Genomic DNA, 27,071 nt, shown 5'->3' with positions numbered 1-27,071 from the left:
AAATTAAGGCAAATTATATACATCCAATCTGCCAAAAGACCAGTTGAACAGTTGGAAAAAAATGATTAAAAGTGTAATTCTTCTAGAACGAAGAGGAAAGAAAAAACAGAGCATCTCATAATCAGTCCCTTTGTGCACAACGCTGAGAAGGATCTTGAAATTGCAATCAAGTTAAAAATCCTTAGAGGAGAACATTACCTTGAACATGTACAATCAATTTTTTTTTCATTGTTTTTTTCTAAAAACGAAGAACGCATTGCAAAAATGTTAAATAAAATAAGAAAAGATCTACATAAATTCCACAATTTTCTGTTTGTCATAAGTAAACAAACTGAGTCCAAGCCACTAAAATAAGAGACAGATTATCTAAGGCATACAGTATTACAACTCCTTTAACCATGCACTTCAACGCCGGACCATATTGCTGGTCAAAGACCAGGCCACTTTTTGCGATTCGGCACTGCGTCGCTTTAACTGACAATTGCACGTGTGACGTAGCTCCCAAACAAAATTGGCGTCCTTTTTTCCCCACAAATAGAGCTTTCTTTTGGTGGTATTTGATCACCTCTGCGGTTTTTATTTTTTGCGCTATAAACAAAAATAGAGCGACAATTTTGAAAAAAATGAATATTTTTTACTTTTTGCTGTAATAAATATCCCCCAAAAATATATAATTTTTTTTTTTTCCTCAGTTTAGGCCGATACGTAGTCAAAAGGAAGGTAGAAGAGCGCAAGGTCTCTAACATCCACCAGCTCTGTGATGTTGTCATGGAGAAGGGGAAGAGGACTCCAGTGACAACCTGTGAAGCTCTGGTGAACTCCATACCAAAGAGGGTTAAGGTAGTGCTGGAAAATAATGGTGGCCACACAAAATATTGACACTTGTTCACTTAGGGGTGTACTCACTTTTGTTAATGGTTTAGACATTAATGGCTGTGTGTTGAGTTATTTTGTGGGGAAAGCAAATTTACACTGTTATACAAGCTGTACACTCACTACTTTACATTGTGTCATTTCTTCAGTGTTGTCACATGAAAAGATAAAAATAAAATATTTACAAAAATGTGAGGGGTGTACTGTATATTTGTATTGGATGATGACCATTCCATATCCATGGGTTCTTTTTAATAGATTGTGTGTTTCCATATCTTTTTTTTCTTCTCAGTGCCTGGTTTACTATTTTTATGGGCCTGACATTGATAAATGACTCTTCAAAGTTTAACAACCATTATTGAAAGGGTAAAACATTGACGCTGTGCTCTCTTTTTACCATACAATATATATGATCAATGAGAGACATATAACACATTTCCTCTACCTTATTACAGTGCAAATTGATGCAAGCCACAAAAAATAAAATTCTCACAGTTCATTATCTTGATGCCCTCAGTATGTTCCAGTATAAATAGCAATTTTATTCCTTTATTCTTTTGTCCTTCCTTGATCTAGCTTTTAAATTGGTGAGCTGATGCAGATGGGAGGAGATGGGTGAGATTCACGTTAAGCTTTTTTTCGCCGTGTGAAAGCAGCAAAATAGGAGGTTTAAAGATCTGCAACTGATTATGCTGAATGTAGGAAAATAGGTTGACAGTTACAGGAAATTATTATTATATAATCATTAAGAAAAAGAAAGGCAAAAATCTAAGCATGAAAAAGAAAATATTAGCTGTAGATCAATGCTTCTAGAGCAATGGTACTCCGCTACAGATTAAATGGATCTTTATTACCCAGCTGGGTATACAAATAAAAGTACAGTATAATATATACATAGAAAACTGGACTATGTTTTTCCCCATATCTATTTGTTACAGATATTTGCTCAGCTTTAACCACTTGAAGACCAGGCCTTTTTATTGGCAGTTTTTGTTTACATGTGAAAATCATTTTTTATTTATTTTTTGCTATTAAATTAGTTAGAACCCCCAAACATTAAATATTTTTTAAAGCAGAGACCCTAGAGAATAAATTGGTAAACATGCCTGCGACAGCAATAGGCTTGTCACAGGTACTCTTTATGGAAGGATCTGGGGTCTACAACAGTGGTTCTCAACCTCAGTCCTTAAGTACTCCCAACAAGCCATGTTTTGGGAATTTCTATTAGATAAAATAGGTGTCCAAAATACCAAGCCATTGACTCTTAAAGCACCTGTGCAAGATAAAGGAAAAACATGCAAACATGGCCTGTTGGGGGTACTTGAGAACAGGGTTTAGAACCACTGATCTATAAGACCCCAAATCCCTCCTTAGCACTTGAAAGCATTCAAAACGCCAAGCTTGGCGTTTTTGAATACTTTTGATTTTATTTAAACTAGCGCCTTTAAGACTCCAGTAAACCAGAGGTGATGTTATGATGGTGTTTCCAGGTTACTACATCCGAGACCTGATCAAAGCCAATCCCGGATTTCTTCAGGTCTCCGGCCAGCCGGCGGACATGCTGGCTGGTTGCTCGGGTCTCCCAGTGGGATGGGAGAGCCTAGGCGAGTGGTGGAAGGTGACGGGAGGGGGAACTTCCTCTCCCGTTGCTTATAACAGCTGCGTGGCTGCTTAGCCGCTCCGGTTGTTTTTACAAGAGAGCCGACCAACGGCTCTAAACGACGGTACCAGGATAATGCCTGCAGCTGTAGGCATCAACCACTTGAAGCCAAATGATTTGCAGGTACATGATTTGGCAGCAAGTATAACAAATATAATTAAATGTATATAAATGATATCTCAAGGCAAAACGTTCACCTTTTTTATGTTGAAAAGAGTAGTAAAGACTAAATCCACTTCTAGGTTGTTGTTTGGGTTTCCACCTGTTTTAGATTTCCTCTCAATTTCCTTCTTGGTGTAAATGGCGCTCGTCGCCGTATTGCGTTGCCGTACGCTGGAACGCATACGGCGACCGCGCGATGACGGAACGCAATACAGGGACGAGCGCCGTTTACACCAAGAAGGAAATTGAGAGGAAATCCAAAACAGGTAGAAACCCAAACAACAACCTAGAAGTGGATTTACCCTTTACTACTCTTTGCATACTGCACACTGTTCTATTATTGTCGGCCGTAGCTGGCCTGGCTACAAATGAACTACAGGTACCATCAATCCCTAAGCTGGAAACAATGCCACGCTGGATCCCTACCTGAATCAAGCTAATGCAGATTGTCATTGCTGGGACACCCTAATCAGATCTGATTTCAGGAGACCCTCCATAAAAGAATCCCATAGCTGCTGCAATACTCTGTTTACTGGAGAGCACTCATCCTCTGCAAGCGGATAAATACTATTACTTACTACTATTTACTGTTCTAGAAATGCTTGCTTCACATATAGCCTTTCCAAGTACTGTATTTAAAATTGGCTTATTTAATGCTATGCTGCTGCTTGGGATTATTTAGTGTGTCTTCAGCTGAATGCTGCAATATCTTAAAGGGACATACACTCTGAAACCATCTTATAATTGCCTCTCTTACGCCAATGCTACTTGCATACATGTTCGCTCTAACTTTTTCATGCTAAGGATTGAAGGTATTTTATACCTCCTCCCTTAGTAGCCCAATACAATTTCTTTATTTAAAGTGATATGATGTAGAGAACCCCCAAACTCCTGTTCTCTGATTGGAGTGACGCCCGGGGTCCGGTACTGATAATCACTTGCATAGAAAAGTGCATTGAAATCTTTTGCTAACTGCAGTTGTGGTTCACTCCCGTTCACTGTAGTTTGTGACACTTGGTGATGTAGCCAGGTGTTTGGCTAGAGAGTAGAGACAGAGAGCAATTTAGAACACTCTCTGTGCTCCCAATGGACTTGAGCTGAATGGGTTAACACAACCTGCCTTCATCCTCCAGGGGGCACTGACAAGCAGAAGGAGCTCAATAGACTTGATGGTTGGCAGCATTGAATCATGGGAGATGTAGTGCAGGGGAAGAGTCATGCTATGGGAGTCAATGGACTATAGGACTACAATTCCCAATGGGAGCCAGGTATGAAGAGAGAGAGAGAGAGAGTGCTGTATTTTCACAGCTAAATACTGTTCACCTCCCTGCTTCTGTGTGTACATCAACCTGCTACAAGCCTGTGGTCATGTGCTAAGGACTGGAGTTGCACACCCCTGCCACTGCAATTCATCCACCCGGCGTCCTGAAAGGGGCTGAACGCATGAATAGGTGGTGGTGTCCTGGCAAAATAGCGGCTGTGGATAGAGCATGGGGGGCCATAGATAGAGGAGGTGGCATTCCAGCGCCCCTAACGGACGGGCTGCCACTGCACAGTGGTTTAAGGAGAATGTCCTTGCATGGCCTAGTCAGAGCCCAGACTTAAACCACATTGAAAACCTGTGGAATGATTTAAAGACTGCAGGCTACAAACAGTCACCATCAAATTTTACTGAACTTGAGCAGTTCTGCACAGAATATTGAGCAAAATTGCAAAGTCTAGATGTGCAAAGTTAGTAGAGACAAAGGGCCAGATCCACAACCAGCGGGCGCAACGTAACTTTTGTGATTTAAGTTACACCGCCGCAAATTGCCCAAGTTAGTGCCCGATCCACAAAGCATTTACCTGGAAATTTGCGGCGGTGTATCCTAAATCAGTCCGGCGCAAGGCGGGCCAATTCAAATGGGTGAGTCCCATTTAAATTAGGCGCGCTCCCGCGCCGGACGTACTGCGCATGCTCCCGACGCTATTTTCCCGACGTGCTTTGCGTTACGTTACGTTGCGCTGAGTTTTGTGAATCGCGACGGGTAAAAAAGAGATGCGGCGGGAAAAAAAAAATTTGACAGCGACGCGGGAAAGACGGGTATACTTTTACATGGTGTACTAACTTTACACTTTGTAAAAGCAGCCCTATCTTTGCGACGGCAAACTAACACTTACGGCGACTTCACAAAGGGAAAAACCTTTGTGGATCTCCGTAAGTGCTAATTTGCATACCCGACGCTGGTTTACGACGAGAAATGCCCCCAGCGGCGGCCGCGGTACTGTATCCTAAGATCCGACAGTGTAAAACAATTACACATGTCGGATCTTAGGGATATCTATGCGTAACTGATTCTATGAATCAGCCGCATAGATAGAAACAGGGATACGACGGCGTATCAGCAGATATGCCGGCGTAACCCTTTTGTGGATCTGGCCCATACAGACTAAGACCCCTTTCACACTAAAGCGGGTTTTGTGCTAAAAATAGTGCCTGTAAAGCTCCTCTTGTGCCTCCCCAATGTGAAAGCCCGAGTGCTTTCACACTGGGGTGGTGCGCTTGCGGGACAGGAAAAAAATCCTGACAGCAGCATCTTTGTAGTTTTCCGGAAGTGCTCCCAAAACACAGTGCTCCCAAAACACCCTGCCCATTGATATGAACGGGCATAGCACTTCGGCAGCACCACAACAAGGTCGCCCCTTTGTTCGGGGTTAAAAAGCACAAAAATGACAGCACAGCCCCAGTGTGAAAGGAGTCTAAAGGCTGTAATTAAAGCAAAATGTGGTCCAACAGAATACTGACATAAGGGGGGGTAATCCTTTTTCCAACTCAGTGACTTACTGTTTCTAATTCTGACATATGTTGGTGTTATATCTTTCACTTGGATGTTATAAATTGCACTGGTAAATACAGCTGGAAAAAACAAAAACTGTGTCGGTTTTCATTTCAGTTTGCAAAGCAATAAAATTGTGATTAGTTTAAAAGATGGGGGTGATTCTTTTCTTTACCCACTGTATGTGTATTACAGCCTATTTTGGTAATGAACACCTCAACGCAGAAATATAACTTGGCCCTTATTATAATTTTCATGTGACGTCATTTTTAAAAAATCTGATCCCCCATTTTCCACATTCCTTTTATATTCACTGTAGCGCTTTTATCAGCATCTTTATGGTCAGATCTCTGTAAAGCTGCGGCGGCTCAGCTGATGCCAAAAGAGTTTATAACAAGTCATCAAAGTTTTCCTTCTGACTTAGGTAGCAAGGCAATTTCAGCGTTTGAATAACTCTACAAGAAGCTATTAATTTCTCTTCATTTTTTTTTTTTGCCTACAATTGTAGGAAAATGTCATCCCATTTGCAGCCATTCAATACTGTTCCTTTCTGTCATCTTCATTAGGACACATAGAATCCTTGAGACTACCCAGCTTCCTGGCTCATTTGCATGTTTCTATTGAGAATGCAGACACAGCTATAGGAAACCGATGTCTGTATGCAAGTCCCTTGCTGCATCCGCCTTTTTCGCCAATTAAATCATCTTCTAAAGGAAGGTGGGGAGGCTGATGCCTCGTACACACGACCATTTTTCTCGGCAGGAAAAAAAACAAAATTTTTCCCGACGTGATTCCTCTCCAGCCTGACTTGCATACACACGTTAATGCAAAAAAAGTCCGACCAAAGCGCGGTGATGTACAACACGTACGACGGGACTATAAAGGGGAAGTTTGTTTCAAATGGCGCCACCCTTTGAGCTGCTTTTCGGCTGCATACTTGATTCTGAGCATGCGCTGTTTTTCCCCCCTCAGAAAAGCATACACACGACCGTTTTTCGTGACGAGAAAAAACTGACGGGAAACATGGTGAGAAAAAAAAGAGATGGTTTTAATTTTTTTCGCGGGCAGTTTTTTCATCGAGAAAACTGCTAGCGAGCATACACACAACCAGTTTTCATGACCAATAAAAAAAATTGCATTTTTTTTCGTCTTGAAAACCGGTCGTGTGTACAAGGCATAAAGCCTTGTACACACGATCAGATTTTCTGTGTGAAAAGCGTAGCGGGCGTTGGCCGTAAATTGTATTGCATACAAACGAAAGAATTGTAGGTCAACAAATATGAAACTACGTGGTTTTTCAGCTCTTTAGCACCACCCTTTGGGCAACTACTGCTAAAGTTGTGTTATGGTGAACATTGCTTCTGAGTATGCGTGTTTGTACTTTGGAGTTATGTCCGACGGACTTCTTGTACACACGATCGGAAAATCCGACAACACACAATTGTTGGCAGACAATTTTAAAGCATGCTATCCCACATTAGTCCGCGGAAAATCTGACAATTGTCCGATGGAGCATACAAACGGTCAGATTTTCCGACAACAGCCTGTCATCACACAATTCCTGACGGATAATCCTATCATGTGTACGAGGCTTTAGATATTATGCAGCGTACACACAACTGTTTTTAATGTCATGGAAAAAACAAAGTTTTTCTCGACGTGATTCTTGTCAAGCCTGCCTTGCAAACACACAATCGTGAAAAAAAATGCTCGAGCAAAGCACGATGACGTACAACACGTACAACGGCACTATAAAGGGGAAGTTCTATTCAGATGGCGCCACCCTTTGGGCTGCTTTTGCTAATTTCATGTTAGTAAAAATTTGGTGAGAGACGATTCGCGCTTTTCAGTCTTCGTGCTTTTCAGTCTGTTACAGCGTGACGAATGTGCTATCTCCATTACAAATGCTAGTTTTACCAGAACGAGCGCTCCCGTCTCACAACTTGCTTCTGAGCATGCGCGTTTTTTTCTCGTCGTTAAAGCCTACACGCGACCGTTTTTCACGACGTGAAATAAAAAAAAATTAGAGCATGTTCTAAATTTTTAATGCCCATTTTTCACGACGAGAAAAATGCTCTGGAGCCCACACACGATCGTTTTTAATGACCATTTGAAAAAAAATTCTCGTCATGAAAAACGGTCATGTGTACGCAGCATTATTCTTTGATAGAGTAAGCACATGAAGCAGCCAATGTGACTATCGAGGAATACATTGATCTCACAGCAGGCATGAATAAACTCAGCTCTAATTATACAATTAGTACCACTAATGACACACTGTATGTATATATATATCACTTCTGCATTGTATCAGTGCCAGAGCTGAGAGTTTATCTTTAGGGACTGGAACTGAAAAACATCAAATGAAAAGGCCCCTACTTCCGTAGAAACAAAATATAGAAAAAAATAAATAATTATAAAGCAAATACTGTACAATTACTACACAAGCCATGTTGTTATTTTACCACTTGACCCCCCTTTATGACCAGACCATTTTTTGCAAAACGGCACTGCGTTATTTTAACTGACAATTTCGCGGTTGTGCAACGTTGTACCCAAACAAAACGTATGTCCTTTTTTTCCACAAATAGAGATTTCTTTTGGTGGTATTTGATCACCTCTGCGGTTTTGTCAATAAATGCCAATAATCATATTTTATTGAGATTTTATGTGATAGACCAACACAAAGTGGCACATAATTGTGAAATGGAAGGAAAATGATAAATGGTTTTCACATTTTTTACAAATAAATATGTGAAAAGTGTGGTGTACATTTGTATCCAGCTCCCCTGAGTCAATACTTTGTAGAACCTCCTTTCACTGCAATTACAGCTGCAAGTCTTTTTGGGGATGTCTCTACCAGCTTTGCACATCTAGAGAGTGACATTTTTTCCCATTCTTCTTTGCAAAATAGCTCAAGCTCTGTCAGATTGGATGGAGAGCGTCTGTCAACAGAAATGTTCAAGTCTTGCCACAGATTCTCAATTGGATTTAGGTCTGGACTTTGACTGGGCCATCCTAATACATGAATATGCTTAGATCTAAACCATTCCATTGCAGCTCTGGCTGTATGTTTAGAATTGTTGTCCTGCTGGAAGGTGAACCTCTGCCCCAGTCTCATGTCTTTTGCAGACCCTAACAGGTTTTCTTCTAATGCCCCGTACACACGATCGGATTTTCCGTCGGAAAAACCTTGGATGTCCGCCAGCAAATGTCCGATGGAGCATATGCACGGTTGGAATTTCCGTTCAAAAGCTCACATCAGACTTTTGCTGTCAGAAAATCCGATCGGGGCATAAGATTGCCCTGTATTTAGCTCCATCCATCTTCCGATCTGATTGGCCTGCCTGCCCTGCCATTCCCTTTTTTTTTCCACATCCAAGATGGTGAAATGCTATGCTTGACGAAGGAGCATGCATGTTCCGAACGCGTGGACGTTACTAGCATCATCTGAACGTGAAAAGGGACTCTTGGACTGACGATTTCCACCTGCACCTTGTTTGCTCTAACCTGGGACACTGGGAGCCACCGGCGCCTCCAGACAAGAACTCACAGCGCTAAAAGATCGCCTCTTGGAGCCCTGCTGTCCATCCTGCTGTCATGATGTGCCTGCTTTTATTCCAGAGTGATTGCATTTCTACTAAAATTAAAAACGTGTGAAAACACTACTGCACTTAGGTTGGCACTGCTTGTTTTCTTTCTTTTGTATCTTCCTATCAACTCTGACCTGCTTCCCTGTCCCTACTGAAGATGGTTTGTTTAGGGTGACGTGCAGTGTTAGTTTTCCGCCACACATTGCGTTTTGCTTTTAGGCCCTGGCTATTGGAAACCATGGGCCAGATTCACAAAGGACTTACGACGGCGTATGTCCGAATGAGCGCCGTCGTATCTATGCGCCTGATTCTTAGAATCAGTTACGCTTGAATTCGGCCAAGAAACGACTGACGTAAGTCTCCTACGTCATCGTATCTTGGGTGCATATTTACGCTGGCCGCTAGGGGCGCTTCCATATATTTCCATGTTGAATATGCAAATGAGCTAGATACGCCGATTCACGAACGTACTTGCGCCCGGCATATTAATATACGCTGTTTACGTAAGGTGTACGACCAGCGTAACTTTACCCCTCATAAAGCAGGTGTAAGTCATGTTAATGTATGGACGTCGGAAACGTCGAGACAGCTTCGAATTTTACGTCGTTTGCGTAAGTCGTACGTGAATGGAGATGGGTGTAGGTTACGTTCACGTCGACAAAGCATTGAGCCGACGTATCTTAGGGAGTATTTGCGACGTGATTCTGAGCATAAGCGCGCATGTGCCGTTCGTTCGGCCCCTAATTTGCATGGGGTCACGGCTCATTGTAATACAAAATGCCCACTGCCTTGATAATTTGAATTACGCGGGCTTACGCCAGCCCATTTACGCTACACCGCCGTAACTTAGGGCGCAAGTTATTTCTGAATACGGTATTTGCCTCTCTAAGTTACGGCGGCGTAGCGTATATGAGATGCGATACGCCCGCCGAAAGTTAGGCCATTCTTTCTGAATCTGCCCCCATGAGTTTTTGATGCAAACATAATACTATCACCCATAAGTCTTTGGAGTGCCCAGGCTAATATAGCCGGTGGGTGACCGCCAATAAAAAGTTTAGAAACATCAACCTCTCCGTCTACATACAATGTAATTTTCCTACCGAAAAGTACAAAACAACATTTTAGTAAAGAAATAAAATAGCATCTTTTTAAGGTATAGAATTTGGCTACGCACTGGATACGCTGGTTGCTTGCTGGGAAATGTCCGGAAAGCACAGAAGAGGAAAATATAATCATCGGTAGAAAACCATGAAAAATGAATTTTCTGCTTAAAAGCTTTCAATCATTTGACTATTATAAAGCATACCGATTATTCTCCCAGGGTTTCAACTCCTAACTTCTCTTGAAAACAGTTTTCTCAAAGCATCAACTGACTTTTTTTTTTCCTTCCCACCACTAAAGAAGCACCACAGGTGTATTATTTTATTCAGATCCTGCAGGAAATTCACACAGCATTTTAAAGTTGAACAGGAAGTCAAACTACTCACCCCCAGTCGCCACGGTAATCTCACGCAGAAAATGGCCGTAAAATGGAAAATCAAATGACAGGTTCACTCTCTGCAAGGGATAATATCAAGAAAAAAAAAAGTCATTTTTTTTTTGTATGTGAAAGAAAATGCTGAATTAAAGTTTTATGTCAAAGTGTTTTATTCATTCTATTCCACCCAACACTCCTTCATTTTAGCTGGTAATAAGACCTAGTTTGAAACGGTTGCCATAGAAACAATGCAGCCCGTGTAATTGAGAATTTCTGTAAAAGGAAATGCTTAGCGCACTCGGAATGTACTTTTCCATCATCAAAATAGTTTAACCTTAAATCTGAGAAAAAAGCAAATCCCCCCATGTTTTGTACTATCAATATTGAAACTTATACATAAATCCAGTATTTATTAGCAAAGAGAAAGGTCGGTACATTGGGCCTGTAGAGCAGAAGAAAGGAAGTCTCTAGTTCTCATAGCAATAAGTCATAATCCCTTTTTCCTGTCTGGCGCTTTTTTGGAAAATGGCTTCACTCTGATTGGCTGCAACAGCTTTGCGCTTGGTTTAGCAGCTACAATATCCTTTGTGTATCCTATTCTCTATCCCAGGTGTATTCTATTCCCTATCCAAGGGGCCTCAAAACTTTCAAAACAAGGGGCCTGTCAAGGTTGCATTTATACCTGAGCATATTGTCTTCAGGTGTTTTTAGGGTGTTTTGTTAAGGCATTTTTTTCTAGGTTTTTTTTGCCCGTTTTTGCAGCGTTTTTGTACAAGCGTTTTGAGGTCCAAGGGTCACCAATGTAAAAAGCAGTAAAACGCCTGTAATCTAATTAAAAAGAAGCCTGAGAGTGTGTATACTTACCTGGTCGCCCTGGAATGACTTTGACGCATGCGCGGTAGCTTCCTAGGCATAGGTAGGGTGCAGCAAGATGGTGGCGACGGCATCGAATGTGACGAGTGCATGCTCGTTGTACGCAATGACGTTACCGCCTTCTTGCCTTTCAAGAGAACCACGGTTCTTTTGAAAGGAGAGTCTGTACACTCAGGCGGCAAGAGATTCTTGCCAAGAATCTCGTCAGGAAAAACAACGTTTGTTTCTTGATGAAATTCTGGCCCGTGTGTATGAGGCTTCACTTTTCAGTTGCCAAGTAACACCACCCATTGTACTGATGGGTCAATATAACGGTGTGTGTGGGGGGGGGGGGCTGAAAGAAGTATCTAGATTTACATACTGGATCACCCTAGAATTTAGGGTTCCCAGGACTCTTCACAAGACACCTAAATGGCATGAGCATTCCAGTCCTGCAGGGTGGTCTACAAAGATTATATTCTACTGACAGGTGTATTATGAACATTTCACTTTGGCTTATACTTAACATGTTTAGTTTTGGATGGCTGTAACTGTTCACACTCATCATCTAGCTGGTTATTATTATCACGGTATTTTATAAGAACTGTGCATTTATCTGATCTATAATCTTTAAAACTGGAGTTCAGGAATGATTTGTGTTGTATAATTACGTTGGTCCAGCTTGGCACAATGAAAGTTTGCAGGTCTCACACCTGATGGGCTGCTAGGGAAGCCAAAAATGACTGTAGTAGTCAGTGCTGCTCCAAAATCCCAAATCTCCTGGGTCTCACTGGGGTTCTGTGCCAGCAACTTCCTCTCTGCACACCAGGGGTCACTTGCTTGGCACCACCACAATCCAGAGAATGCCATGTATTTCTTCCAGTGAAAACCAGGCATTCGCTGACTATACATAGTCAAAACGATTGTTTTGTTGTAAAGGTACAATTTTTTTTCCGTAAATGGCTTCCTTTACCTTAGTGCAGTCCTCCTTCACTTACCTCACCCTTCAATTTTGCGTTTAAATGTCTTTATTTCTTCTGAGAAATCCTCACTTCCTGTTATTCTGTCTGTAACTTCACACAGTAATGCGACACTTTCTCCCTGGTGTGGAGTGTCATGCTCGCCCCCTCCCTTGGACTACATGAGAGTCAGGACGCTCTCTACATTGCAGATAGAGAAAGGAGCTGTGCATTAGTGGGCGTCCTGACTCTCCTGTAGTCCAAGGGAGGGGGCGAGCACGACACTCCACAAGAGGGAGAAAGCCTTGCATTACTGTGTGTAGTTACAGACAGAAGAACAGGAAGTGAGGATTTCTCAGAAGAAATAAGGACATATAAAAGCAAAATGGAAAGATGAGGTAAGTGAAGGAGGACTGCACTAAGGTAAAGGAAGCTATTTAGGGGGAAATTTTTTTTACCTTTACAACCCCTTTAAACTTTAATTCTTCCTGGTTCTGAATCCATGTAAAAAACTCAGTTTCAGCACTATGGAGAGCTCAGGACAGCTAATTTATTCTCTGGTTTCAACCCTCTTTCTCGGCTTACTGCAACTATGACTTTCATTAGATGTTTACTGGCTGTCATATTCACCTGGTGCACCTTGATATTTTCATATTTAGGCCCCTTTCACATGTGCGAACCGTATGTCTGCATTTTCATCCATCCGTTGCGGATGAAAACGGGACATAAATTGATCCCTATGTGATTGCGGGTGTCAGCGGATGACCATCCGCTGACACCCGTAATCACCCGCCTCTGCAAAGCTCCGATTTTTCGGACGGAAGAAAATCCTATTTTTCTTCCGTCTGGCGGATCGGATCGGGTGAACATGGACATACGGTCCCCCCATAGGGGAGAGCGGAGGAAAGACAGGGCGGTCCCTGCACAGTGTGCGGGGACCGCCCTGTCAGCCGACGGCTCAGCAGGGATTTTACGGACTGAGCTTTACGGACACACGGAGGCGGATCATTACTGATCCGCCCCGTGTGAAAGGGCCCTTAGGGTGAATGTGACTAGGAAGTGTCAGGGGAATAACAACGGACACATTTCTGCCAAAAATACATTTCCAGCTTTTCCAGCAAATCCATTCTAAATATACCCAATAATTACTGCGAAATGAAAATATCAATCAATGGAAATTGGGACATTGCTAGACCCTTGCAACCAAGCCCATGCCCTAGATCCTATGCTTAGTGTCCCGGATCTCCTATGAGATATGGAGATGATACATTCTATGCATTATAAAATTTGAAACACAGATTTTATCTACTTTTTAGTTCATCTATTAATTATTTTGTTATCATAACGTGACATTTTCAATTTTTAGACCCATTAGCTTTTGTTCAGGTAAAAATATTATTCAATTTGATCCAAAGTGGTCATCATGGTACCAGCCTGAATATGTACCCAGAGTTGCCCCTGGTCTATTAGGATCTTAGGAATGTCCCGAATGGAAGTATTAAATTAAATTTGTTAATTCTGAAATATCCGAATTTACGAAAACCCATTTAGCAAATTTTTCTGAATATTTGTAAATTCAAAATGTAAAAATCTGAAAATTTGAAAATCTGACAAAATAACGAACTAATAATACCATAACTATTACTAAGGCTGGCCATACATGGTCGAATTTCAAAATATTTTTTTTTCAAAATCAGAAATTTTGTGTACTTTGTGATCCGATGATGCCATCATTGATTTCAAAATTTGACCAACTAAGCCTTCAATTTCACCTCATGTTGCTACAGAAAAAGATTTTCGTGGCCGGGAATTGTCTTTTCTTGCACTCGTGCGTATTTCTTTTTCAATTACATTTCTCGCACGATTCTCCCATCATTGATTAGAAAATCATTTGCTTTTCAAAAAATTTCTAACATTTTATCCAAAGTTACGAATTATCCCAAATAACAAATGCCGAATTTAAACTAATGGAACGTAACAAATTAATAATAATAAATAACAATAATAATAATAAAAGCTTTATTATTATTATTTATTATTAACCTCCTTAGCGGTAATCCCGAGTCTGACTCGGGGTAAGATTTCAATACCAAAAGCGGTATACCCGAGCCAGACTCGGGCTCGCCTCGCAGCATCCACAGGCACAAGTTACTTACCTGGATCCTGCGATGCATCCCTGCTGTGTGAGCAAGCAGCGTCCTCGCTCGATTCACACAGTGCCTGTGTGCCGCCAATCTCCGTTCCCTGCGACGTTACGACGCACGGGGGCGGAGAACTGTGCCAAATTAAAAAAAGGAAATAAACACAATACATACAGTATACTGTAATCTTACAGATTACAGTACTGTATGTAAAAAATACACCCCCCCCCCCTTGTCCCTAGTGGTCTGCCCAGTGTTCTGCATGTACTTTTATAAAATAAAAACTGTTCTTTCTGCCTGCAAACTGTAGATTGTCCATAGCAACCAAAAGTGTCCCTTTATGTCAAAAGTCTTTTTAGAGCAGCTATAAAACAGCGATAATAAATTATAATCAATTGCAGAATTGAGCGATAGCGATTTGTGGGGAAATTCGTCATAAAAAATAAAACTAATGACAGAGAAAATTTTGCAACTGAGCAAATTTCAGTGTTTTTGATTTGATTACATTATTGAATAATTTTTATTATAAGTACATTAGTATTTGTTATAATTATTTATAGTTATTTATTATATTATAATTTATGATTTTGTGTTTCAAACTTCATCATACCCGGGATGTCTACTAGACTCTTGTTTGGACAGATTTAAGTGAGTTATTCCTAAGAATTACAGGCCTACAATGTAAAACGCCAAATTTCCATGCAAAATAATTGTACCGCTTTTGGTACAAAATTCCAGACATAATCATACTGCCAGGGAGGTTAATTCATTCCATTTGTTTAGATGCGGCATTCGTTATTTTGGATAATTTGTAACTTTGGATAAAATGTTGGAAATTTTTTGAAAAGCAAACGATTTTCTAATCAATGATGGGAGAATCATGCGAGAAATATAATCGAAAAAAAAATTACTTTCACTAACAGACAAATTTGAAAGGAAATTCCAATACTTATAATTTAATAGTTAGTTATTATTAGTTAGTTATTCTTTTTGAATTTTCTTATTTTCTTTCTTATATTTGGATTTTCAAATTTACGAATTTACAAATTATCAAATTTACGAATTTTCAAATTTACGAATTTTCAAATTTACAAATTTATGAATTGCGGTCATAATGAATGAAATGAAAAACAGAAAATTCGCTCCACTTTTTCATGTGGAGTATCAGTAAAAGAAACCAGATTTTTCCTCTCTTTGTCTATACTGCCATGCAGTAACAAAGTCTGGATTTGATTGGATAATAAAGTAAACACGCTTTCCTTTCCCTCTGTTTTCATACAGTAGAACGGGTCTGCAGTCATGCTTTATACCTTTATAGCAGAACTGAACAGCACAAGTGTCTGTGACTGGCAACTGAGAGATTTTTGGAATACGACCAAACGTGATCATATGACCCTCCAGCTGTTCATATTATATACCCAGCAGATGCTGTACCTGCTGAATTATTCCAAAAGATGTATAAATTATGCACTGGTGATGGGTGATCAGAACATTTTTATAACTAAAATAAAAATTTAGGACAGACGTAAAATGAAATGTGAAAATGCAGCTTTCACAATGTATGTTCTAAAGGCCAACTATACCATAAACTCGAACTCTAAGAAAATAACTACACACAAATAAAATACATATATGTACATCTACGATAGCTGTTTTACCAGTCAAAGGCATTTTCTATTTCTGTCCATGCAGTCGTAAGTTGTATACAGCTTTGCCACACAGCACAGCCAACATAGGGACCTGACTTTCCTTAACTCACCCATCTATCTATGTCTCTATGTTTTATAACATTGAAAAATCACCTTGTAAAATAGCCCCCCAGCATTTATAGCTGCAGCCATATTGAGTAAGGGCAGAGGATTAATGTAGCATTTACTTCCTAGGATCCATTTCCCGTAGCTTAGGCATACAAGCAGGAGGGTGTGAAATAAATAAATTGCCCATGAAGACTCTTGGGATGTATCATATAATTTCAGCCTAGGCCAGAAACCAGGAGACAACTAAAACACTGTACAATAAAGTTTAAAACAAGTAAATATAATATATCTTCCTATCTATTTACTAATGTTAGCCACATAAGAATTCAAAATAGTTAAGGTTGATTTACAGAGTTTAGTTCCACTTAAGATAAAAAAAAGGTCTTGTCCCAGCCCGCCTGTGAGACAGAGTAGCAAATTTATGAGTTCACCTTACTGCTCCCTCCTCCAATTTAGCATATGAGCACTGCAGCACACCAGATTAACTTTTTGCACTACTTCTCCCTCTCTCTTTTAGTCTGAGTTCTTCTGTAAAAGTATTGCAAAAGTCTGATATCAAGTAAATATTACTTTCTATCTATTTCTATCATTAATATATATGTAGCGCCCTGCTCCTGATGGCCAGGCGCTATGTTAAATTTAGTGTATGTCTGAGCTGGTAGTTAGCTTAGACTTTGGTATGATTAAGGCTAAAACAGCCTCTGTTCCGGCTATGGCTGTGTTTGAAGGACTTCCCACTGTTGCCTGTAGGTGGCGTTACCACCCCAGGCCAATGTTGGAATACAAGCAGGCCAGAGTGTATTGGGTGCTTTTCCCCGGGAACAGTCCAGTGGGAGTGGTCTCCCCGCTGGGCATGCTGGGGAAGGGTACTTAAGGGGGCAGACGCCATTTTTAGGGGCTTTTTGCCTCGTGGCCCTTCGGGCACGGGGTATGTGATGGTTTATTTCAGCCGCCGGGCCACGTAGGCCCAGTTGTCCTGACTGGGGCCTACACTTTGGATGTGGTCCTGCGCTGTCTGTCCTAAAGGAAGGAAGACACTCAATGGAGGAAACCAGGGGAGGACCTGTCCTGGAGAGGACCAAGCAGAAGGCTGGTGTCTCACGAAAGCCTGGTGACTTTATTGGAGGATGCACCATAGCCAATGTTACCTTACAGTGTTCCGGGTCGGCTTAAAGGCTCTAAACTGTAAGGCTGGATATCCGAATAGTAAATCCTGTGGCAGAGGATTATTGAACAGTTCATCTTTATTGCACTAAATCCTGTGGCAAAGGATTATTGAACAGTTCATCTTTATCGCACTAAAGTCTGTGACAGAGACTGTTATTCTTTCTTTTCTTTGTCCGTGCATCATCCCGGCTGCTAGGCCAGTGAGAGGGGCCTATCCGTGTGAGCAGTACCCACTCGGAGGAGTGGTGAGTGTGACTTTTTTTGAAGTGAAAATGACAATGGTCCCAAAAATGTGTCAAAATTGTCTGATGTGTCCGCCATAATGTCACAGTCATGAAAAAAATCGCTGATTGCCGCCATTAGTAGTAAAAAAAAAATATTAATAAAAATGCAATAAAACTATCCCCTATTTTGTAAACGCTATAAATTTTGCGCAAACCAATCGATAAACGCTTATTGTGATTTTTTTTTTTACCAAAAATAGGTAGAAGAATACATATCGGCCTAAACTGAGGAAAAACATTTTTTTTTATTTATTTTTGGGGGATATTTATTATAGCAAAAAGTAAAAAATATTGAATTTTTTTCAAAATTGTCGCTCTATTTTTGTTTATAGCGCAAAAAATAAAAACCTCAGAGGTGATCAAGTACCACCAAAAGAAAGCTCTATTTGTGGGAAAAAAGGACACCAATTGTGTTTGGGAGCCATGTCGAACGACCGCGCAATTGTCAGTTAAAGCGATGCAGTGCCGAATCGCAAAACCTGGCCAGATCCTTTACCTGCCTAAAGGTCCGGGTCTTAAGTGAATAAAAGTTCCCCAGTGATCTGCATTTGAGTGCCTGAACCTTCCCCTGACCCTGCATCCCTCTACCTGTGCAAGTTTGTGCGAAATAAAGCTTAACAAGAAAGGATTTACAACTTGTGTGGACAATGAGGTTTCTATAGACTCTCATCCCCTAGACAACGAATAGTGAGGTAATGTGCAGGCCCAAATTTAAACCAGCAGCTCCTTCGGGGGTAGTGCTACACTATATATATACATATACAACCTGCACACAAAAGAAATGAAAGGAACACTTTGAAAACACATCATACTTCAATGGGGAAAAATATCATGCTTGATATCTATACTAATATGGACTCGGTAATGTGTTAGGAATGAATGGATGCCACATCGTTTGATGGAAATGAAAATGATCAACCTACAGAGGGCTGAATTCCAAGACACCCTGAAAATCAAAGTGACAAAATTATGCAGCAAGCTAGTCTATTTTGCTGAAATTTCATTGCAACAACTCAAAATGGTCCTAAGTGCTTGTATGCATGCCTGACAACATCAGGGCATGCTCCTAATGAGACGACGGATGGTGTTCTGGGGTATTTCCTTTCCAGATCTGTACCAGAGCATCACTGAGCTCCTGAACAGACTGAGGTGCAACCTGGCGGCACCGGATGGACCGAAACATAATGTCCCAGAGGTGTTCTTTTGGATTTAGGTCAGGCGAGCGTGGGGGCCATTCAATGGTATCATTTCCTTTATCTTCCAGGATCTGGCTGCATACTCTTGCCACATGAGGCTAGGCATTGTCGTGCACTAGGAGGAACCCAGGACCCACTGCATCAGCGTAGGGTCTGACAATGGGTCCAAGGATTTCATCCCAATACCTAATGGCAGTCACAGTGCCATTGTGTAGCCTGTAGAGGTCTGTGCATCCCTCCATGAATATGCCTCCCCAGACCATTACTGACCCACCACCAAACCGGTCATGCTGAACGATGTCACAGGCAGCATAATGTTCTCCATGGCTTCTCCAAACCCTAGTCACATCTGTCACATATGTTCAGGGTGAACCTGCTCTCATCTGTGAAAAGCACAGGGTGCCATTGGTGGACCTGCCAATTCTGGTGTTCAATGGCAAATGCCAAATATGCTCCACAGTGTCCGGTAGTGAGCACAGAGCACACTAGAGGATGTTGAGCCCTCAGGCCACCCCCATGAAGTCTGTTTCTGATTGTTTGGTCAGAGATATATTTACACCAGTGGCCTGCTGGAGGTCATTTTGTAGGGCTCTGGCAGTGCGCATCCTGTTCCTCCTTGCACAAAGGAGCAGATACCGGTCCTGCTGATGGGTTAAGGACCTTTTACGGCTCTGTCCAGCTCTCCTAGAGTAACTGCCTGTCTCCTGGAATCTCCTCTATGCTCTTGAGACTGTGCTGGAAGACACAGTACACCTTCTGGCAATGACATGTATTGATGTGCCATCCTGAAGGAGTTGGACTGCCTGTGCAACCTTTATAGGGTCCAAGTATCGCCTCATGCTACCAGTAGTGACACTGACCCTAGCCAAATGCAAAACTAGTGAAAAACATTCAGAAAAGATGAGTAGGGAAAAAAAATGTCAGACACCTCCACCTGAAAAAACATTGCTGTTTTGAAGGTTGTCTCATTGTTGTCCATCTAGTGCACCTGTTGTTATTTTAATTAACACCAAAGCATCTGAAACTGATTAACAACCCCCTCTGTATACACCCCTCCCCCTCTGCTACTTAACTGACCAGAACAATATCCCAGGAGTTTAATTGATGCTATACTCTGATTAAAAAGTGTTCCTTAATTTTTTTTGAGCAGTGATATATATGTGCTTATATATATATATATATATATATATATATATATATATATATATATATATATATACACATATATACATATATTCAGGTATATATACCTGCATTCATTTGTGATTTATTTTATCTGAACAATAGATAACTTTGGAGCCTAGCTGCAGGGCTAGGCTTTGGTTTTGGCTTCCTGGGAGTAGAAATACTGATTACTGATGAGTAAATGTAACTGGTGTCATCTCCGTGAGATATAAGAAATCAGCAGGAGATTCATCTCTCCACCTAAAATACAAACAACTGCATCTAATCTGTATATAGATAGAGGCTTTCTTGCCACAGCTGTATATAAAGCTTCCATCTAGAGTATAAAATCAGACGGCCATGATAATTTTCTCTATGGTGTATCTTTCAAGATAGGTTTTTATGGTTTTGCAAGACTATCCTAAATATTCCCTTTATTCTTCTCCTTATTACTTATTCTTTGGTATAAGCATTCAATATTCCTATATCTACACTGCTTCCAACAATTCCTCATTTAGAGGGATAGTCTCTCTTTGGACCCAAATCCCTTCTCCATCATTATTTATATTCACATTCCTTTTACTGCATTATCTCCTAGTTTGCCTACCAGGGAAAAAAGTCCTGTGTAAGCTCCAAGTCTGAGCTTACACAGATTAAGGGCGCTCTTCCTGCCACACTGTAAAGCCCTGTACACACAATCGGATATCTGATGGAATCTAATCTGGTGGATTTTTTAGTCGGATATCCGATGAAGCTGACTTTCATCAGTCTTGCCTACACACTATCAGACTAAATTCCGACCGTGCCATATTTTTTAACACCGATGGAAAAAAGATGGGGCCCACACTCGATCGGTTTGTCCGATGAAAAGAGTCCATCGGTCTGTTTTCATCGGATAAACCCATTGTGTGTACACGGCTTAACAGTACTCAGACCTTACAATTGGCCACTTAGGCAACTTGCAATGCACTGTGGGAAGAAAAATAAACATTTGACTTCACTTTGGCAGGTGAACTGAGTAGGGGGAGTGAAGAGAAGGTGAATATAAGCAGTAAAAGGGGAACTGAAATTCATGCACATTCAAAACTTTTTTAGATATGGATAGAGGTCGAGGGATTAGACCTCCTGTCTGGTTTTTACTGATCTCTGGAGCTCTGCATCTGTCACAGTGACATTGGTTTTACTAGTCAGAAAGTGGGGGAGCATCTGCAATATGGACAATATATAAAAAAACAATAATTAATTTAATATGTTTTTATTAGGTATACCTATGGATAGGACCACCTTAAAACCTAACTCCGGCAGTGATAAATTTATAAAACTGCCTCTCTCAGCTAATGAGAAATATACTGAATATTTTTCTAGGCGATATATTTCTTAGGTAATACTTTTTTTAGTAGTGCTCACCCCCAGAGGATCCACTGAGAATATGCCCAAGTGCTATTACAAAGGCTGCCAGTCACAAGCACAGTTCCATGCACGCCATGAATACAGGCTAACTTGAAAAAGGAGAGGGGTTCAGGGGTCCAGGATACTCCAAACAATAGCAGAAATAACAGGACAGCTTCTCACTAATCTCCTCTAAGAAGCCTTTCCTGAAGGTAATAGTAGATAGCCAGTATATCTAAGACTCTATAGGAGAAGTCCCAGTCCATACAGCAGCTTCTGGCACTTAGTTCCCTTCAAGCACTTACAGCAGGGATCCTCAAACTACGGCCCTCCAGATGTTGTAGAACTACACATCCCATGAGGCATTGTAACACACTGACATTCACAGACAAAGAGTCCACAGCACATTTTTTTGTCCTGTCTGACACCTAATAACCACTGGTAGTGAGGGAGATAAAAAATGATTCTCCAGACCAGGACTCCAGAACAGTGCCTTTCAGTAAAAATGTCTCTAGTGATCTTCTACAGGCCCTCTACAGACTGAAATTTCTCGTCTCACTAGTGTAGCAACCTTGTCTCAAAACAGGGCTACAGGTAAATTTAACTGTGCTGGGTGGTAGCTAGCCTGGCTAATTTGAAGTTTTATGGATCAAATAGGCTTCTTCCTAATCCTGTTTTAGTTGTGGCTTCTCCCTTTTGTCAGTAGTTGGCACTGTCGCCTTAGGCATTAGTATCGTGAGCTGCAGTGGAGTCAGGTTATGAATAAACATATCTTTCTCAGCCAATCAGACTGGCCTCTATGAATGCTGGGAGAAGGTATTTATTTGGAGAGTCAGGTGATCTAGGTCTTCTCCGTCCAGACTGAGAGGTTTGGGTGGGTGTGTGAGAAACAGCTTCTGGCTGCTAGGCCTTAGCCTCAGGCCTATCCAGGAGACCTCTTGGCCGCTAGGTCTGTTTGAGGCCTATCCCGGTGTTCAAGATTCCCCAGAGGAGACCCTGCTCAATACCTGGAAACAATTCTGAGAGGGATGAAGTTCTAGAGAAGTACCAGAGGGGACTCTTCATGAACCAGGCACCAATGAGGTGGCTGGGAGAGCTTCAAGAGAGAACTCAGCTAAAGAATTCTGTATGACACTGTGAGTAGAGTTCAGTTACTATGGGAGACAGCCTATTCTGCAAATTACATATGTGCTGTTTCAGCTTAAAGGCTCTTTTTTCCTGTACTGTCTGCCCTATCTCACCTTTTTGTCTAAGTAGTCCGTCTGTCTGCTGATTGTTACTATTTTTGACTAAAGGTGTCCTGTGCCCCATCCCCTCGCTCCCACATTTCCCTGTCTGTTAGAAATAAACTACTCTTTGTTCAAGCATAAAAGTGACTGGCGCCCATATTTCTATCTTGTACACCACCCACTTTGCCTAGTAACCTGCACCCTGAGGAGTGATGTCGGCCTTCCCTGTCTCTGGGCGTCACCACCAGGCCCCTCGGAAATTGGGAGGAGGGGGACTACATTTTGGCACCCAACGTGGGGCTTAATGTTGTTTTTGCTGTGGTCGCCCCTAGTGACAGACTGCAATTACACAGATAGCAAGCTACACTAGCTATCTCACAGGGGCAACAGCCCCAGGAGAACTGGAACCTCCATGGAGAGGAAGAAATACTCTGGAAAGGCCTTTCGGCCATTTATTACCTCCCCAGCCACCTTCTGGATGCCTCCTTTCAGGGACTGGCCTAGGCATGATAAATATTCATAATGGACATTTGACTCTCCCTGCCCTGTATTCTGGAAGCTTCTCCCAGAAGCAGGTAGGAGAAATCAAACACCCAGCTTAGGAAATCCTGACCAGACAAAAATAATAGATCCCTGCTCCACTGACTGCAGAGAAACCAAAAACTAAATTTAGCCTGACAGCCTAACTAGAGGAGGGCACTATATAATAATACATAGCCCAGCAGTCTTCCTCCAGTTCTGGTTGTGACAACCGTTCCTCTGAAACCACTCTTTGTGTCAGTCTCCTACACAGGGCAAAAGTAACAGCTGCCCTGGGCCCTGTCATTGTTGTGGGGCCCAAAGCAGCTGCCTCATACTTGCCAACTATCCCAGTTTAAATTCCCTTGTCCCTTGAATTGTGTCCTGATATCTCAGTGTGAAGTGTTGCTACTAATGCTGCCCAGCCATGCCCTATTGTTGTGTGCAGGTGACTCACCTGCAGACCCTGTGTTTACATGTAAATAACAGTCATTCATATGTAAATAAGAGGAGCATTCATATGTAAAATAGTGGCAGCATTCATATGTAAATAGCTGAGGCCGGCAGCATTCATATGTAAATAAAGGCAGCATTCATATATATATATATATATATATATATATCATACCCCTCTGCAGTGAAGAGATGATGTGCTGTAACCTCTAGCAACCAATCAGTGAGCAGTATTAATGCACGTAATCTCTAGCAACCAATCAACTAATCAGTGAGCAGTATTGTGTGCTGAAACCTCTAGCAACCAGTCAGTAAATGGTAATGATATGCTGTAACCTCTAGCAACCAATCAGTGAGCAGTATTACTCTACGTAATCTCTAGCAACCAATCAACTAATCAGTGAGCCGTAATGTGTGCTGTAACCTCTAGCAACCAGTCAGTAAATGGTAATGATATGCTGTAACCTCTGGCAACCAATCGCAATCACTGCCTGATCTTATTCACTAAACAGATTTTAAGTCTAGCTGATATTTATTGTATGTCTCAGAGCTGATGGAGAGCATGGTGGGGCCCCAAGATTTTTTTGCCCAGGGTCCAATCAACATTAAAGACGGCCCTGCTCCTAGAGGCATGGCTTATGCCGCCTTTCCCACCAACATCATCACTTACAATGCAGGACCTGGCTGCTGACCCTCCATTGTATGTGTGGATATAGGATTGCTCACTCATATTCCAACAGTGAAGAGTGAAAGAACTGAATGCTGGCCATGGACCAGGGAGCAAGGTAAGTACTATCCCCTAGAAGAATTCTAGGCTGAGAAGGGGGAGGGGGGTTCAATTTTAATTATGTTGCCACTGACTGAAGTTAATCTTTAATATAAATATACAAAAACAGTATTTTTTAATGCTCATATATAGTTTATAACTGTTTGTGTACAGCACATAGGGGAACCAGTATTTATTATTGCATACTCAGTCTGTACTTTGCCTGTTGACAATAACTGTGATTTACTGCTCCTCTAATCTCAATAGCGGTCTAAAAAGAGTATGAGTAATCTTCATCCTAGCCTGTGCTCCAAAGGAGTTACACAGTAGATGAAGAACCTACAAATCTCTATATGAAACACAGACATGGAAATTTGGCATAGCAATGTAAACATTGCATCAAAAACTCCTTCCAGGCGAATGTTAAAATAACTAATAATTAGCACAATTCATAAAACAATCATCCATATTTGTCCATTGCTGCAAACTATTACCTTATTTTATATTCAAAATTTAGAATATAACTAACAGCAAAACATTTTTTTTTTAGTTTTGGATAAAGCGGAGAGGGATTAGAACCCTTGTAAGTTTTTTTTGTTGCTGTCTGTGGCCACATTAAGGAGATTCACCCCCCTCTATTTGTCTTGTTTACCATTATCATTGAAAATGGAAATAAAGAAAATCCCAAATTATGGGTTGTCCCAAAAAAAGAAATTTTTCTAATGGGGACCCTAGTTCTGGTGACCTGGGGGTTTCATTAATTTGCAGGGATTTCCTCTCACTTCCTGTTTGGCTATGAGACAGGAAATTAAGAATAATCTCCGAAGTGGGACACAGGTGGCAAGGAAAAAAATCTGACAGGGGTTATTACCTGGAAACCAACGGAGTTTGGTGGTCCAGGCCCAGTCCTTATTTTGGCACACATCTTCTATTAGTATAAGGGTAACCTTAACACACCTCATTTTCTTTCTAGTGTGTGTTCACTGGGAGTCCACTGATTATTGGACCTAGCCCTATTACAGGTTACCCGACACAGAGATATTTGTCTTTAGGAACCTACACTCTTCTCACTTGGCTCTTTGATCACCATAGCAGCGCCACTTACCCTTCTTGTGTTCTAATTAATACAGAAGTCTCTTCACTGAGGTTCTTCAGGGAGGCAGCAGCTTTTTATAATTGACCTTAGCGCGGATTCTTTTATTGTAATATTTATAGCACTAATTGCTGTATAAATGTGAATGGTCCCGAAAACGTGTCAAAAGTGTCCGATGTGTCTGCCGCAATGTCACGGTCACAATAAAAAAATCGCAAAACGCCGCCATTACTAGTAAAAAAAATAATAAAATAAAAATGCCATAAATCTATCACCTATTTTGTAGATGCTATAACTTTTGCGCAAACCAATCAATATACGATTATTGCGTTTTTTTTTACAAAAATATGTAGAAGAATACGTATTGGTCTAAACTGAGGAAAAATATTATTTTTTTAAAAAAAATTGTGATATTTATTAAATAAAAAATAAAAAAATATTGTGTTTTTTTTTTTTAAATTCGCTCTTCTTTTGTTTATAGCGCAAAAAATAAAAAACGCAGAGATGATCAAATACCACCAAACGAAAGCTCTATTTGTGGGGGGAAAAAACATAGATTTATTTTGGGTAAAGTGTTGCATGATCGCGCAATTGTCATTCAAAGTGCAACAGCGCTGAAAACTAAAAATTGGTCTGGGCAGGAAGGGGACAGCACAGTGGCTAAGTGGTTAGCACTTACACCTAGCAGCATGGGTGGTTGGTTCGAATCGCAACCACGCCAATACCTGCTTGGAGTTTGCATGTTCTTCCTGCACCTGCATGGGTTTCCCCCTACACTTCAAAGACATGCTGGTAGGTCCTTGTATGTGTACTATATGTATGAATGTGAGCTAGGGACCTTAGATTGTAAGCTCTTTGAGGGTGTGGGACTGATGTGAATGTACAATATAGATATGTAAAGCACTGCGTAAATTGACAGCCCTATATAAGTACCTGTAATTTGTAATCCAGCTATTGCTGGAATGCATGTAGACATAAAGGGCCAGATCCACGTACATCGGCGCATATATAGGCCGGCGTAGCGCATCTCATTTCTGCTACGCCGGCTCAACTCAGAGAGGCAAGCACCGTATCCTCAGAGCATTTTCTTCCAACGATGCACCGGCGCAACGTAAATTCATAGGCGTAAGCCGGCGTAATTCTAAGTAGGAAGGAAGTGGGCGTGTTTCATTTAAATGAACCATGACCCCATGCAAATGAAGGGCCGAACAAACGGCGCATGCGCCGTGACGCTGACTATGTCCCGCGCCCCTCTGCGCATGCTCACAACTACGCCCGGCGTAACCCCTGAGATACGCCGGCCCACCGCCTACGCCCAGACATGCGCCCGTCAAGTGCAAAAGTACACAAGCATTTTTTTCTTTTTCTTTTATACTGAGTTTATCTATTTTTGAAAAGTATGCACACGGGCAGGAGTGCAGGCTACAGTGTGACTGGTGTGTGAATGTGAAGTGGATGTGGTGTGTGTGAGGTAGGGACCCCAGATGGCAAGCCCCCTTTTTTAAAATTTTAGAGAAAATA

The 27,071-nt window shown here is 41.3% G+C and overlaps 1 protein-coding gene across 1 annotated transcript in view; it reads right to left on the bottom strand.

Annotated features, from left to right (window-relative positions):
* Positions 1-27,071, bottom strand: part of PLXDC2 (plexin domain containing 2) — a 696,254-nt gene that overhangs the window by 330,105 nt on the left and 339,078 nt on the right. Inside the window, exon 4 of the mRNA XM_040352492.1 lies at positions 10,592-10,661. Coding sequence (XP_040208426.1) covers positions 10,592-10,661 — 70 coding nt within the window. The remainder of the gene's footprint in view (positions 1-10,591; positions 10,662-27,071) is intronic.

Source organism: Rana temporaria, chromosome 5 (genome assembly GCF_905171775.1).
Source record: "Rana temporaria chromosome 5, aRanTem1.1, whole genome shotgun sequence".
Classification (NCBI taxonomy): domain Eukaryota; kingdom Metazoa; phylum Chordata; class Amphibia; order Anura; family Ranidae; genus Rana; species Rana temporaria.
The sequence above is the reverse complement of the archived record's forward strand: the minus strand, read 5'-3'. Positions and strand labels throughout refer to the sequence as shown.